Below are 16,750 nucleotides of genomic sequence, written 5' to 3'. Positions count from 1 at the left end.
ATGAACATGGAGCGAGATGGATTGTGGAGTGGTTTGACCATGAGGAATTGTGAGGCTATGGGAAGGTCTTCTTCCAGCAGTAGATTAAACATGGCTGATGATGATTGAAAGTCAGCCAGCGGCCAACATCTAACCCAAGCGCACACTGCAGAACATCTCACAGCATTTGGCTTGTTCATTCCATTTTTCATACATGTGCCATATTTGTAAACACTGCAGGTAATGGTCCGTACCAATGGGAGTCTATGCGAAGAAGTCAAACTAGGATCTTAAAATATTAAATTATTATTTGAGCACCCACCCGATTAACTAATGAGAGCTTTCCCACACGGCTCCGGTGCACTTCCCTCCCAATCATCTTTGTCATCGTTCAAGAAAGCTGGTGAAGGTCATTACCCCATGGTCAGTTCATGCCAGATCCTGTCATTATCCCAACAGATGATTATTTTTGCAAAGTGCTTTGAGCCAAGAAATACAAACATCTCGAGAGGGCTTTGTTTCTATTAGCTATTCTTTCACTCTTGTTTCTATGACAATTGTGATTTCACTTTCATCTCTGTATTGTTCTTCTCAGTTTCAAAGCTTAACCTAATCTACATTTTCCAACTTTTAAATAAATTCACCCGGTTTCTTAGAATTATTTTTTGTTTCTATGTGTTGATTTTACTGGAGTGCCACAGTACAATATAAAGCGATCCTTCTGCAGGATATTTATCAGTCGAGTGAGTTCTTGAATTTCCCAATGATTGTTGTTCGCGTTGTGGGTTTACAAAGATTAATGTCTCCTTTTTCTACACAAATACTGTCACACCTGAAATTAAGTATTCTTGCTTTTTAAAACTCAGTTTCTCTACTTGTCAGCGCAGTACACAACATGCTGGCGTTCATTATTTAGTTTTGAAGTAACATTACTTTTGGTACAAGTTACAATTTAAACTTTGCCACCGTTTCCACAGACAAACCCAGCCATTCCTTGGTCAGCCAAGGTCTATAAGTATCACGCGGAGTCTTCTGTCATAACGTTCAATACGATACCAGTAGCAGATCTCGGTACAAATCAATTCCTGCCAACCGAACACACACGCATGGTTCCCAGATTGCCTGGGTCAAGTTCGGACAGGTGGCAACCTGAACCCTAAGCCAGAGGCTATTCAAACAGAAAGGCGATCCATATGCCACGCGAATCAACCGCTGGCTCTGCACAATTCAAACTACAATGCAGCAATGACAGTCTCAGCAGCGATGTAAGATCAGAATGCATACACGACCCTACAGAGAGTTCTTGGTGTGAATGCCCACTCCTGCCAGTATGAGCGCAGAGTAATAGTAAAGAAATAAATACAAGACTATTAATTAAATAATTAAATATTTACTTAATTTCCGACAAAAGCCACACTGAGGCCATAAACTTATGTTTCAGAAAAGCCCTCCATTGGGACATTTGGCCAACATCATTTACATTGTGGGTGTTTAGTTATGGAAGAAAACTGGAAAAACCCTGAGGAAATCTATGCAGAACATCAAGAAAATCTACAAACTCCCCACGCAAGGTCACTGGGTCTGAAATCAACCCCAGGTCCTTCTTTGCGTGAGGCGCAAGTGTTACCACCATGTCACGCTGCCACCCAGTCTTGTTAGGAATGTAATACAATGTTTTTTTGTGGTATAGTATAAGCGTGTATATAATCTAAAACTAATATTGATTTACATGTTTTAAGTTTTTTTATATATTGTGTACATTGTTCCAGAGAATTACTGAAACATCCATATGCAGCATACGTGCCCACTATTTACACAAAATGCGTTCACGTTTACGCCTTGTGTTGTGTCCTCCTTCGCCACTCGGCCCAAGATGGTCACCGTGGCCTTGGCTTTTCCTCCCCTCTCCGTGGATCAGGGTCCCTGTCCGCAACCCGGGCCTGGTCGTTACGGCCACGGAAACCCTGGGGACGTCCGTCGTGTAGCTTCACTCCACTGTTCCTATCACCCGATGACCACCCCCACCGCAACCTGCAGTACTCACACCCAACGTGCTAGGAAGCTGGTGGAGTAGTCTCCTGGCACATTCTTCAAAGTGATTTCCTGCTCAACTGAGCATTGAGGTGGTGCTTATCTCCTGTTTACACCCCTGAGCCAGTGGCGGAAATTTTGAATTCCTATGGTGGGGGGCGAGTCCATCCACACAACAACCACTGTTGACTTCACCACAAAGTGGTACCTATTTTATTGACCCCATAACATTGATGGGCTGAGTCAACCCGGAACCAGGATTTGAACTCGCAACCCTGTGATTGTGAGCCACTTGCTCTACCGCTGAGCCACTTGCTACAAGGACACCGACTCGAAGTAGAAAATAAAACCAATAAGAGAAGCAGCCCAGATAACTGTGAGTTGTGTTAGCTGGAGCGTGCAGAGTGCGTTGGCATAGGATATTAAAAAACAATCCATAGGTACAGTGCAGTATATTGTGCAGTACAGAAGTTAACATTTATAGTAACCTGCTGATTACCATTTCATCTCAAAGCACAGAAGGCAACGTATGGCTTACTGAGTGCACAATATTCGCTTGAAATTTGAGTGACCATTAATGAAGGTTAGCTTAATCACAGAGAACATGAACTCAACATACAAGCTTGTGGCTGCATATACACCACGGCCCGATTAGCAGCAAGTTCAAAAACATATTAAATGCTTCAGTTATGGCTTGTAAAAGTTATGGTAAATAATAAAGGGTGTTTCTTTTGTTGAAACACCTGCAGCCAGTAAAGATATTTTTGAGAAAATATCTGGCTATTTTGACATGTGTTCCTGATTAAAGTATGCAGTCCAAACTTAGCACCAAGGAATCTTTCTGGGCAATGGCTACCTCCAGCAGTGGAAATGGACCTGAGGGCAGAATGCAGCCTGGGCTTGGAGGCTTGCGTAACAATAAGACGTGACCTCCCAACAGTGTGGAGGGCAAGGGCTTGAATTCATCATAAAGCTCGGGCTGCGTAAATTCTCAAACGCAACAATGGATAAGCGGTGAACTGTTGCGACCCCCACGTAGCGTGGAAGCGAGCGCAAGTTTTGTGGAGATTAAATTTCCTTCAATGCTTTTCCGTGTCACCCACACAGTAACGCTAAACCACCCGAGGCCACCCCCAATCCCCCTGCACAGGCTCCTATGAACCTCCAAAGACAAAGATCCCCCAATATAGTCTGATCAGACTGTTGGTGCAAGCACTATTTGCAAGCACATATGAAGGCCGTAAACAGTACACGAGAGGGGTGGTGTGGCCAGCTCCATGCCCATCCACCTTTGTCTCCCCCAATGGGGTTGTTTACACGTCGCACCAGGTATTTATTTGCGGCTGATTCGACCTAGGGGAGGCCCAGGACCAGTTCACATAATCGTCATTGGTGTTGGTCATGAGTGGGAATCGAACTCGGGACGCAAGCTTCGCAGCGCACCTTGCTAACCGCTACACTACCGCTACCACAAGCACACAAACACCAAGATTCACCAGTTGAATCATGCCGTCTAATTGCCAAAAGCACTTTCCATATACCACTTGACATCTTATTTTATCTTTAGACTCCACAATGCACGTGCATTATAAACACTGATGTAACCAGAGTTGAGTTGCCAAAATAGTGCAATTAATAAGCAAGTGGTGTTCTAAATGTGAGGGGTTGAGTGGTGGTGGAGTGGTTAGCACACTGTGTTATGAGCCTTGTGGACTGAGTTCAATTCCCAGCCAAAAATTACATCAGTGTCAGGTGACGTCTGAGCTAGTCCTGGGTTCCCTCTCTATTAACCCTCACTAACCAGAGTGTTGAAGTATAATCAAGTCAACCAACCCCCATAACCAACATTGTATTGGGAGATGTTCATGCAGCAGTGGAATGACAAAGGTAAAGTTATACAATATAAAAATTACGCGATATTTATTCCCAACACAGCTTGTTGTGATGGACAAAATCTACAATAGAAAATAACCATAAACAGTACAAGAAAATTAACAAAAGTACCGCCACCAATGCATTTCAAGCAATCAACAAAGACGACGTATCGATTATGTGAATAAAAAAAACATCCACGGTGCAGTCAGGACGTGGACCTATATCCAGGCCGCACCACCTTGAGCTAGATGGACAAAACGAGCCAACTATGCTCCAGATTGTTAAGGACATGGTCTCTGTCACGCCGCTACAAGCTGCGCATTTCGACAGCTAGGCACAAAATGCTCACATTCCCGGTGGACGGCTTGCACGTGTGTTGTTTTCTGCTCAAATATTTGGACAAAATCCCAGGTGCTGAGCTTTGGATGCACCGTTTGGACACCCCCCTACAGACATCCATCCACGTTGGCGGGACGCCAGTGGGCGTGACGGGCGTTGGCCCTTGGCACCTCCAGGAAGGGTTGACGCTTGGCCCGCTCGGGTCGCGAGACCCGGCGGCTGAGCTCACGGCGGAAACCCAATGGCGGGTAGAGGGTGTCGGTTGACCTGGGAGAAAATGGCTACACAGTGAGAAAAGATTTTGTGGAAAGGATAGCCCATGTAGGGAGGACCATCGGAAAGGGTGACTTGAGAGAGATTACCTAAGGTGGCTCTTGTGAACGGCGAAAAAAAATTTGGTCAAACTTCTCAAAGTAGGACCCACAGTACAGCTTTCATGCTCAATCAAAGACACTACTTCGCTGTCTTGTAGCTGCATATATCCATTGTTTAGCTTAACATAAAGTATTACACACATGTGCGCAACTACTGTGATGTTTATACAGTCAAAACAAAACTAACAAAAGCAATAACCATCCCTGGGGGTTTAAATTTCCTTCTTTTTTTACTATTTAAGGTGAAAAGGCCATCACTCTCACCACACATCACCATCACTTCCTTTTGCTAATTATCACAGTTCCAAATTTCTGCTGTATTCCTGCAAACGATAAGTTGTATGTTCCAAAGCAATGCTCAAAAACTAAACCAACTTACCAGTGTAGTCTCTTACATTGTGCTCCTGGATCTGGTCATAAATCCACCAACTGTAGTTGCAGAATTAAAATGTTTTAATCTTCCTGGACCCCATGGTCCACCGTTGACCCTTTAAATAAAATTATTGACTACCATGCAGAAAAACAGATATGATGTTTCGTAAAAAAATATATATCTGCAAATATTTTTGCGACCTGCTTCCCACAGCCTTGCAGAAAAATAGTGGTCCATGGGTCACACGTAAACAAGAAATGAGCGGCATAGGTGCACAACAATTGCACGTGCTTTATTTCAACGCCGCATTGACGTGTACGGATGTTGAAGAAGGGTACCCGAAAAGGCGCAGATTGCAGGATGGAAGAGCAACGGAAACGGAGCATGCGATTAGGCATGATGGAGCACAGAGCAGTGCATTGTCGGACCGACACTCTAGACACCGCCTCACGGGGCCTTGGTGCCACTAAGTGCCAGGATTAGGCACGTGTTGGCCCATCCAAACAAAACAGGGCACGCGATCCGTGGGGAAACATTAGGATACAATTAGTTGGAAATGGCAGCTTTGTTCTTGATCTGAACAGCACATTCACCTGTGAGCAAGGCCACTACTAACTTATATTGTGGTGCCAATAAGTAATTTCCAAATCTGATACATAACATTTGCCTGATAGTATGAGTAATAACATAAGTATTTTTATCAAATGAGCGCACTTCACTGATAATAATAATAATAGTTCAATTTGTAATGCGCGCAAATTTGCAGACGTAGTGGCCGCAACTCAGAGGCGCAGAGCCAAGCTCAGAGTCGCTCAAAAGCATGATTGTAGAGGTGAGTTTTTAAGCCTCTCTTGAAGGAGGCGATTGAGGTGATGCTGCGAATGTGCAGAGGGATATCGTTCCAGACTGTTGGGGCTGCCACCGAGAAGCGGCGCATAGACAAGACCATCCTGGATCTTGGTATCAAGAGGAGGTCGTGAGTCGCGCTGCGCAGGCATCTGCCATAGCTACACTTCCTGGAAACAAATAATTAATTTATAAAATTAGGAAACTGTTATTAACGTCGCACTGCAGATGATTACTGAACATAGAATGTCTGTTTTTACTGCAAGACCTGATTGAGTTTCATGTTGTGTTTACATTTAGTATGTTGTCCTTCCCCCGTACCTCCAATTAGTACGGTTGCCTACGTACGGTGTGAAAGAAGTTCAACATACATTTTCTGCAGAGAATCCATCGCCCGGTTTGATCTGCACTCTCTTCTACGCTTCATCCATTTCAGGTTTGAGCGTCACGTGTTGCCAAGGATGTTCAGTTACCTTTTATATGAAAGTGTTTCAAGCCAGTGAAATGGTACATGTTTTTGTAACAAATTTTACTTAACCCGGTTTTAAGAATTAACTTTTGTATGTATCTTTTGCATTTAAAGACAGTATAGCAACAGTTAAATTTTTTACATCGCAGCACGTTTGAACTTTTGCGACTGAACTTATGTTATTTATGAGGCACTCATATTTAGTTTGCTTAAATTCCGCACTAATTTGAGTGAGAGATATGGATGGATTATAAACGTTTATTGGCCGATACCACAACCGAATTGTATACAAACATCCATTTAAAAGCGAATGTGGATATACAAACATCCATTTAAAAGCAAATGTGGAAACTTAGCGATGATTGCATGCGACTAGTGATGAGCCCTCAAACCCATTCCTAGGAGAGATAAGCTGGGAGAGTTTTATTGACAGGATCCTAATGCGAGTCCACTACCCCGCACTACACAGCTAACCCTGGGTGCAACGTGAATGATCCATCACTCGTGCGCTCCTCTCCGCATTACTTACTTACACCTCTTCATCCTTTATGGGGCATAAGGCATATATAACTGTTTTTATCAGCACAATGCAGCTTGCTGTGCGCGTGCACAGATGCCCCAATAAATGCACATTCCTCTGTCTCGTGAAACCACGTTTAACACCAAAGCCCATCAGTTGCCTGCAGGAGGGGTCAGGAAACACAGAACCACGGCCAGGATTTATTTGAAGTGAGCACCGTCAACCCCACCCCCCCCCACAAAAACCTCATGCTTGCTTTACCGTAAACAGTGAACAGTGGCATCGGGTGAGAATGCAGTGGACAAGGGACTCGCAGAACCCTGCACACCACTTACCCGACGTGGTACGCGCTGCTCAAGTGAAAGTGCGGCACGTGAACGTTATACGTTTAATAATGAAACCGGACCCGGGGTTGTATTAATCACTTAAGAAGGCAAGCGTTGCATACCTCCCTGTCCTTGTGGGTGCAGTGTTGACCTTGACCCGTCCTCCCCTCCAACTCTAAGAATTGATGACTGTAATCACACGATGCCCCCGACCAGGGAAGCCCATGCAATGCACAGACGAACAATGGAGCCACACACACACACACCTGGGGATGAGCCCACGCAACCATAAGACTACCACCACCACACGATTGGTGACAGTTGATGAGGGACAAGGCGCGGATATTCATTCACACCACTCAGCTCCGTCTGTCAGCCTTTGTGTCGTCACTTCTCAAGCTCACTGCCCACTCACCCCCAACACTTCTCATCTCCTAACCGCAGCCCACAGACCGCGTCCTTTGTGAGTGAGCACAATTCTGTATTCACACATCCAAACACGAGCCCGGTCTCTCCTTACCTCACTCTCTGCTCCTCTCTTACACTCATGACATGGCAGCACTGCCTTGCCTCCCTATAAAATGCTTTTTGTGATACTCTCGTTTCCCTTGTGTGTGTGTGCGTGCCGAACTTTATGATCACAGTGATCCGTATTTGATTATCTCCATGCATAGTGACATTCGTAATTGGCATTTGAACCTGGCTTGGGCATCCCCAAGCTCAAATCATCTGCTTTTTGGGTTTAGATTGTTCTTCCCCCGCACATCCGATGAGCATGGTTTGGCTAAGTACAGTACGAAAGAAGTTTAACATACATACATTATATGAATACTTGGTACAACGTTTTATCACAAAAAAATTACGGATAAGATGTTGACCGCACCACTCTGTCCACTGTGTGCTGTGCTGGCCATGATCACTCACAGCAAGTCCCACAATCTGCTCCTTCATCTGGGCCTTGTTCCTCTCTAGGGCCACCGAGCCCCGTGACCCACGGGTGTTACCTCTGCTCTTGCGAGTGGGAGGGAAGTCGGTGCTGGAGCTGATGTCCGACGAGATGCTGGAGCTTCCTCTCCCTACAGCCAGAGGAGACAGAGTTGGTGGTGACTCGGAGATTTCGTGTGATTCATGGGGTGCAGTGGATGGGTGTCAGAAGAAACGGAAAATGCCAGTCAAGTTGAAGCGTTACATGTGCCAGATACCCCTTACGAGGCCAGAGAGCCACAGATATGAAGTGACAAGGAAGGATGAATAAAGTGAGGCACATTGCTGGCAGTAAATGCCAAAAATGCATGCCGAAGAACTGAACTCATACCCACTAAGAGCACATGTGCCAAGGTAAGCGAGAGTACACAAACACTTCTCTACTGCATGGAATCTGTGAAGGAGATTAATGACACGCGTTCCGAGGTGCACACGTACATATGTGGGAGCCCATATGGGTCTCGGACAAAGCAACACTCGAAATCTGAGTCGGGACAATTGTGCGATAAAGTGGGCTCACTTTCTCCCTTTCCAGTTTGCATCCAAGAGTTTCATATTTCACACAATCTACTCTACCCCGACGCTGCCAAATCGCCAAACGCGATTCAGAGAATGGGTTACCACGTTCGCACACCCTTCACCATGCCCCTGTGGTGCACGGTGAATGATTTACATCACCACACCCAGTCAGGCCGTAGCAGTCACTTTCCAACACCTTCAGATGTGTTCACAAATTCCTATGACACATCAATCAAAGAAGTCTCATGATGCATTGTTTCATGGATAATACATGCCTTGCATTGAGTAGGTCTTAAGCAATGTACAAAATGTTTTATTTGCATATTGCGTGTTATGTGTAATTTATAATTAGTTCTCGTCAGCCCTTCAGCCACCAGAGCCACTAAAATGCACCACAGTATAAACAACGCATTCTTTAATCAAATCGCAACCCCAGAGAGAACATTCATCATATAGGAATGGAGTGAATCATTCCAGACCTCATCAATTGTTTATTTTTTTAAAAATCGGAACAAAACAATGATAGTTTTAAACAGAAATACAACATGTAAATCCTTAAAAATTGTACACTATGGGTGGCAAGAGCACTGGAATATGACGGCAGATGCCGGTAACCGGATTCATGACGTGCATGGGCTCCCTGGAACATCGTGACGCAGGGCGGGCAGAGGAATTCCACGACGCAGGGAGCCAAAGTCGCCAAAACACGGGGTCTGCTTCGACACAATGTGTCCCGAAACAATGTGATTCCTAAAGCTTGACTTAAACAGTTTGTAAAATAGATATGACTGTCATGTGTTAAACATTACTCTTTGTGGGAGGGTGGGTGGGAAAGTGCTGCCCCCTACTGTGAGGACCAGAGGTGACTTGAAGGGTTCTCAGAGATAGCTCTGGTGTCCACTTATCCGAACGAATTTTACATCTCACGTGACACCAATAGAACAATCGGGGTAAAATTGGGGAAAAAGTAAAACAAGTGGAAAAAAAAGATTGTAAATAATTGGTTTTCAATGTAATTGTGGACAGTTGTCCATGCCAGCATCTTATCCATGTCACTTCATCCCCATACAGAACACAAAAGAGTGAAAGAACCCTGACTGAAGTAATTCATGCCATGCTGAATATTTCATATCACTGCCATGCACATGGACGCACTAGGGTTTGGCAAGGCAATCAGCTGTTTTGTGGCCGCGTCCATTCAGTATGAAATAGCAGCTTCTGTCATCAACCAAAAGTTAGTGTGGCCCTTTGGGGTTACTGTATAGGAAACAAGCACGGAGACCTCGAGCCAGGTGTAATCGAAAGGTTGCGAGTTCAAACCCTGGTTTGAAGTTGACTCAGAACACCATCCCTCCAGGGTCGATAGAATGGTACCACCTTGTGGGAAAGTCAGCAGTGGCTGACTTAAAAAAAACTCTCCAGTGTGCGTCTGTGGTCATCCAGAACAGATCATACAACATATAATGACGCAATGCCCGATGCACAAATACGAAGGAGACATTACAGCGATACACTCCGCTGCACCCGATGTGGTTATCTGGTTTGACCACCTGAATGTGAAATTGTAGTTGTTCCTCTTCATCTACATCAGTCATGCGAAAGAAGAAGAAGCAGCAGCCGCAGTGACTGTCTTATGGATAGACTCGTCCACACCAAAGGAACGCAGAATATCCAACAAGAGCTCAGGGCCATCAACACGAGCTGGCCACTGCCTTAATGCTTATTTGATCAGGCAATCACTTTGACTTGAATAAAAGTAACGTGAGTGTGGATGGAGGCAATGCTGCATTGCTTGAAGTACGACGTACCATGCCACGTGTCACTTTGGGGAAGAATGTGGTCGCTCGCGCAGAGAAATTAAATTCCCCAAACGCGGAATTTGCAGCAGTGAGTTAGTATATTGTTGCAGCCTATGAGGCACGTTCCAGTGCTTTATATGCAGGTGTACCAACATACTAGATACATAAACCACTACTGTGTACATGCAGGGAAATGTTAATGATGAAGGTAGCAGAGGTGTGGACTCGAGTCATGTGACTTGGACTCGAGTCAGACTCGAGTCATGAATTTGATGACTTGTGACTCGACTTGGACTTGCATAACAATGACTTTGTCCCACCTATGAGATGTGGACTCGAGTCATGTGACTTGGACTCGAGTCAGACTCGAGTCATGAATTTGATGACTTGCGACTCGACTTGGACTTGCATAACAATGACTTTGTCCCACCTCTGGAAGGTAGTGAGTCTATTACTTGTACACCACTACCAATGCAGTCTATTTAATTTTATAGTGCATACATAAGCAGGAGCTGCCCTGGTGCAATGGTTAGCACACAGGACTTGCAATCCAGAGATAGCCAGTTCAATTAAACCCTCTGGTGCCGCAGTTGATTGCAACTTTCTCAAACTCCCTCGTGGTTCGTCGATTGGCAGGTTGTGTGTGGTGGGGTAAAGTGTGGGTACAGTACTCCCATCTCTTCCAATATGGTTGTAGACCAAATACCCTCTCGAGTTTACTGCAGTGGAGGCCGTTCCGCCAGCAGCGGCTCCAGTGAGCAGTTGCAGGGCTGCGCCTCTACCTTGTTTACCTTTTACATTAGCAGAACAGTACGGTATGGTACATGTACTGTACACAAACCTTTCACACTCAAAAAGCAGCTTAATCCATACACGTACGTCATCGGAACGGAATCGGAAGTAAAAATCTACGTGGGAGGGCATGTGGTACAGTTTGACCCCAGTTATCGAGTGTGGTTGCGTCACTACAGTTCTCTGTGGTGAGTACAATGTTTTTAAAAACCGCGGCGCTATGCCTCTCTAAATGAAATTAACGCTAACCGCTTGCGCGTTCTGAAATTCAGCGGTGAACGAGACCCACCCTCCAACTTGTAGACGTCATGGAACGGGAAAGGGTTAATTGCCTAGCAACATGTGCATATGACCACTTAATAAACGATACTAATTTTTCTGCAATTCAAATCCTCAAAGAAGATAACTAAAACTTTTAAGGTGTTTTCAGCACACTGTACTTTTAAATACAAAACTACATGTTATGTTTTTACCCTGCATTATTTAGATTTTAAACTACAGTAATCATTTGCAGAAATAACCGATGGCTTTGTAAATGCCCCTCATATTCATTCAGCTCAAGAGGGACGTTAATATAAAAGGAGATGAAGAGACACAGTGGAATGCACGCATATGCAGCAGTCATTCAAACGTACATAATCCCCTGGTCAATTTAAAAAGCGTACATTACACATCCCAGGTGCCGTGTTTGTAACAAGCGCCTCCTTGTAACGTTAATTTGTCTCAAACAAGAGCATGGCCTCGTTTGACACTTCCAAGGCAAAGTGGCGTGGTCATCTGCCCCTAAGGAATGGAAAGAATGTGGTCGCAGGCAACCCCTACGCACCCAGCAAACTCTTGCCACACACCTCGTCCATGCCCGACGTATCGTTCCTAATGGCAGCGACAGAGAAATACAGGGCATGCTTCCACGCACGGCAGTAATTTTACCAAGCCAGACATTTCCTTTAAGGCAGACATTTTACCTGGAAGCCCCCACTCCCCGACGGCAAATCTCTCAGCAAGCGCTTACAGCTTTATTTCTTTCTTTCAAGTTTGCAAAATCGCACACACGCATGCATTTATATGTTTTAAAGATAGAAATATTTTTTTTTTAAACGTATCGCTCATTCCCATCGCTCTGTTCGCATGCCATTATTTTTATCATCCTTATTGCAGTCAGCTTTGTTTTGATGACTCCATGCTCCAACTACTTTTATTTTTTTCAGCGCACTCCACATCGAGTGCAAACCTCTCCAGTAACCAAGCAAAAGGCAGCCTCTTCCGAGGCACAGCAGCCCCACCGGTCGCCACCGCCGCCCACGAGGGTTTTCGCAGGTGAAAGACGGTGCCTGGCTCGTGATGAATTGCCACTGACTGCCACTCCCTAAAATAGGGAGGCGAGGATTAAGGTTCAGGGGGCACCGGGGCAAGAAGAGTGCAGCTGGCAGCAGGCAAAGGGGCACCGAGTAATCTGCTGCAGATGCGCGTCCCAGGGGGTGTGCGGTTTAACGTGTAACGGGACCCCGAGGAGGCCACGCTCCTTCAGCCACCGCCGGAGCCTGGGCCACCGCTGCCTGCCGACAAACGACCTGACCCGCTTGAGCCAGATCCCAGATAACATCTGCACGGGCATTTAATTTGGAAACCTACTAAACAAATATTTCATCAGCTGCCGTAAATATTATCTTTATTCGATTAATAAAGTTTCTCCAGTTACTTACTTTGGCTCCTGCTGGTCATAGGTTTTTTTTTCTGCAGTGGGTAGTATTTCAAGACCAATTTTCTAAATTTAAAAGAAGAATGTGTTTTATATTCGGCTGCATCGCTCTGCACAAGCGTGAGGCACGAGATGGATTCGGTTGACTGTTCAGGGCCACGCGCGTTGCATCCTAGGGCAGAGCATGCATTGCTATTGTTGTACATCACCTTAATGATGAATGACACGTTAATGGGTTAGTAAAAAAAAATGTTGCTATTGTGAAAAGTTGGACTGGTCAACGGTAATATATCACGTGTACTGGACATTTACTTTACAGTAAAACCTTGGATTGCGAGAAACTTGGTCTGCGAGTGTTTTGCAAGACGAGCAAAAATGTTAAATAAATATTAATTTGATAAACGAGCGAGGTCTTGCAATATGAGTAGTACGTATACGCTTTGTCTGCCGAACGTCCCGTGATCACAACTGATATACGAGTGCTTTGATATACGAGTGCTTTGGATTACAAACACGTTTTCGGAACGAATTATGCTCGCAATCCAAGGTTTTACTGTAAGTAAATAAATATTAATCGAGGAAATCCATTGGTGGGTCACACGACTATCTGATGAGTTCTGTAAAATGTTTTCGGTGTTTCACCAGTCGCGCTGTGTACAGGTTATATACTTTTGGCACAGACGGAGGACACCAGAGTGCCTGGAGAAATCCACGCAAGAAGCGATAATTATTCAGACTCTGACCAGATTCATGAGGAACCTCAATTTCTGTACTGCCCTGGAGACAATAGGAATGTTCCACAAATATAAAACTAGGTACTGTACGTAATCTACAGAAAGGCTTACACTTATGTTGTTTAATGCATCGCATGCCTCAACCTACGTGATATCAGTTTTATTAACCACACATTGTGTTTAACTTTTAAAAGTACTTGAAAATAATCACATCCGTATGTACTCTCCGGCCATTTTATTGAAGAACTGCACATTGAACACATTTTGGCAGCGTGTAAGAAAACATTTGGGCATTTTCCTGAACCTATAAAGATGCGGTTGCGTTTATGCGAGCTATATAAATCCAAATTGCATTCTGTTGCATATTAAAAACAAAAGCTACCTAGAATACAACCCATTTAAAACTCGCGAGTTGAGACTTAATCACATTTCGTGACACATCCAGGCAATTGACGTAGGCTCCTCGCTGGAAAAAAAAACACAAACCCAAGCACACGGCTTCGAAGCGAACATGTTTCCTGTTTGTGAAGGGACTGCGCAATGCATCGAGTCTCAAGGCCGCTTGGCGCCACGATCGACGCATATGGGCTGCCTAACAGCTCCATCAAGATCGAATGTGTCATCAGCTGCCGACGCAGGGCAAACACGCTACTGACAAGTATCCCATCTATAATAGAGGGGGGGGGGTGTTAGATCGCGTAAATATATAAATGTGTCGTTAAACCGGCCACCTCCCGACACAGCCAATTAGAAAGGTTTTGTCACGAAAACAGAACATGCCAATTCGTCACTAATACAGCACACCCAGGTGTGTTGGAGAGCAAATCCACAACAGTTACAATCCGAGTACGACGTTTCGCAGGTAATTACAACTGGCATCATCAGGCAGACAGTTTGATGATGGCATCATCAAGCGAACATCACGGCGATGATACACTCCGCTGCACCACATTGGGATTTTTGCACACATCGTTTTAATAAGTTCATTTTTAATATTTGCTGATTTATTCCAGGGTGTTTCTGTTACGCGTCGTCGCTTTCAGATGTTCTGTGTTCATATTTTGTTTGTTGCGGTTGCACCCGACTTAAGAGCCGCATGGCTCACAGGGCTATACCTAGTAAATTAAACTTGAAACTTGCTCCGGACGCGGCTATTTGGCATGACCGCCTGAATGTGAAATTGTAGCTGTTGCTCTGCATTTACATCAGCCACGGGAAAGAAGAAAAAACATCTCCGCGCAACACCGTGAGCAGCCGTGCACTGAGCAATGAAGGCTTAACCAAGCGTCAGTCGAATCAACAAATGTCTCCCCGTGTTGCTAGAGAGGAGCTCACTCAATGCTCACAATGTTAAGGGCACGAGAAGAAAAACACACCCTGGCCCGATTTCTAAACAATGCAAACACACGGCACAATGTTTACTTATCCCCATACAGACCGCAGTGTTATCTATCCTCCCTGATAAGCCACGTGACCTCAATTGGTTCTAACCTGCTTGATGAACTGATGCGTTTTATACGGGAAGTCAACGAAAGAGGCAATGCTGCAGAGGGTGTGGACTATGATCTACACCACGGTCTGCACGTATTGTAGGGGCCACGTCGGTAGGATCTGAGCCCCTACAGCTCCTGAGCCACAGCGTGACCTGGCAGCCCAGCAGGTGAAGTAACCTCAGGGTCATTGACCCCTGTGCTAAGGGTCAGGAAGACCTAACGATGTGCCATTCAAAGACTCTTGTGTTGGTTCGCCGTGAGGATTCGCGAGTGTGATCGATGCCCTCCTCGTGGCATTGTTGCCACCGAGTCCCCGCACCGTTAACGAGAGACACTTTGGCGAGATTTCCCCGTGCGCAGCTACAGCATGGCACAAGCAGGCTGGTGTGATGGTACTTGCCAGGACCTGCAGTGCAGTGTGAAGGGTTAGTGCTGGGGGTGACCATACAGCACTGTACACTGAATGACGGCACAAATTATAGATAATTATTGATAATTACCGAGGTGGGATAATGAAATCCAGCCGGGCTCTAAAATCGTCAGAGATTCGTGTGTTTATATACGAGGCAGTGGATCTGTAAACACCCAATTCTATGATACTGTATCTGTAAAACTCTGAGTCCCTGCATAACTCTGAGACTGAGTATCTGCGAGTCTCTGAGAGTACCTGTGCATGCGAGGCGCAATATCCCTTCCCTCAAATGCTGGTGCACCGGCGTCGGATTACAGATCCTATAATGTTGGAGGTCTCAAGGATTAGCCGAGGTGCTTAAAATCCCATTCCCATTATGGGGGGAGGGGGAGTCAGGCTTTCCGTAAAATCCCCGTTGACTTCCCACGAAGTGATACCTATTGTATCGACCCATGGAGCCGATTGGTCTTAGCTCAAGGACTGCAGCGGTGCGCCCGAGCGTTCCAGGTCCGTTCCACCGTGCACAGGACGAGGTCACAACCATACAAAACCCCAACACAACCCCTTCCAAACCACAGCGCCTTGGACGTCCTGGACCACGTTAAACCTGAACCCTTAACACCGAAGCGAGTTCGCTCACCCGTGTCGCTGTCGAGTTTTCCGCCGTTTGCGCCCATGCCTTCCTTCACCACCACATGCTGCTTGCTGCCGCTGCTTACTATTGTGTTACTGAGGACGATGATGACTTTGCTGCCGATGTCTTCGCAGTACTTCCAGGTAAGCAGGGCGTTCCATGCTGTCCGTCGTGGGCGTGAGATGCAGATCGCAGGAGCCGCTTTGGCGCAGCACGTACACGCCAACTTCAACGGGGGCTCATTGTCAGCAGCTGGCCCTGCGATCACAAGTCTATCGCGATCCCATGTCCTAACGAGGTCCCGGCTCCGGGATACGAGCAAACCCAAGCCACAGAACTACAAGCACCACCACCACCTCCTCCTCCTTCAACCCAACCCCCGCTCATCCGCGCATCCCGAACGTGCGGGGTGCTCGTAGCGGCAGCTTCAGTGCACACTCTGGCAACACTCGAGGCGAACGCATTCCGACGCAGAGCCCAGATCCAGAGAACCTCCCACCACCCCTCACCACCGCCTTCTTCTCCCCTCCCTCCCGTCTCGACCTCTTTTGT

General features: G+C 45.9%; 1 protein-coding gene across 1 annotated transcript in view; it reads right to left on the bottom strand.

The window, feature by feature from the left end:
• LOC144718347 (uncharacterized) overlaps positions 1-16,377 on the bottom strand; it is a 38,224-nt gene extending 21,847 nt beyond the window's left edge. The window contains exons 1-2 of the mRNA XM_078593906.1: positions 16,205-16,377; positions 8,137-8,208 (exon numbers count right to left, since the gene is read on the bottom strand). Of these exons, the coding sequence (XP_078450032.1) occupies positions 8,137-8,208; positions 16,205-16,241 (109 nt within the window). The 5' untranslated portion in view covers positions 16,242-16,377. The remainder of the gene's footprint in view (positions 1-8,136; positions 8,209-16,204) is intronic.
• Between the last annotated feature and the right edge of the window lie 373 nt (positions 16,378-16,750).

The sequence above is a fragment of the Lampetra planeri genome, chromosome 1 (assembly GCF_965212315.1).
Source record: "Lampetra planeri chromosome 1, kcLamPlan1.2.h2, whole genome shotgun sequence".
Lineage (NCBI taxonomy): Eukaryota > Metazoa > Chordata > Hyperoartia > Petromyzontiformes > Petromyzontidae > Lampetra > Lampetra planeri.
Note: the sequence above shows the minus strand (reverse complement) of the source record. Positions and strands in the feature narration are given on the sequence as shown.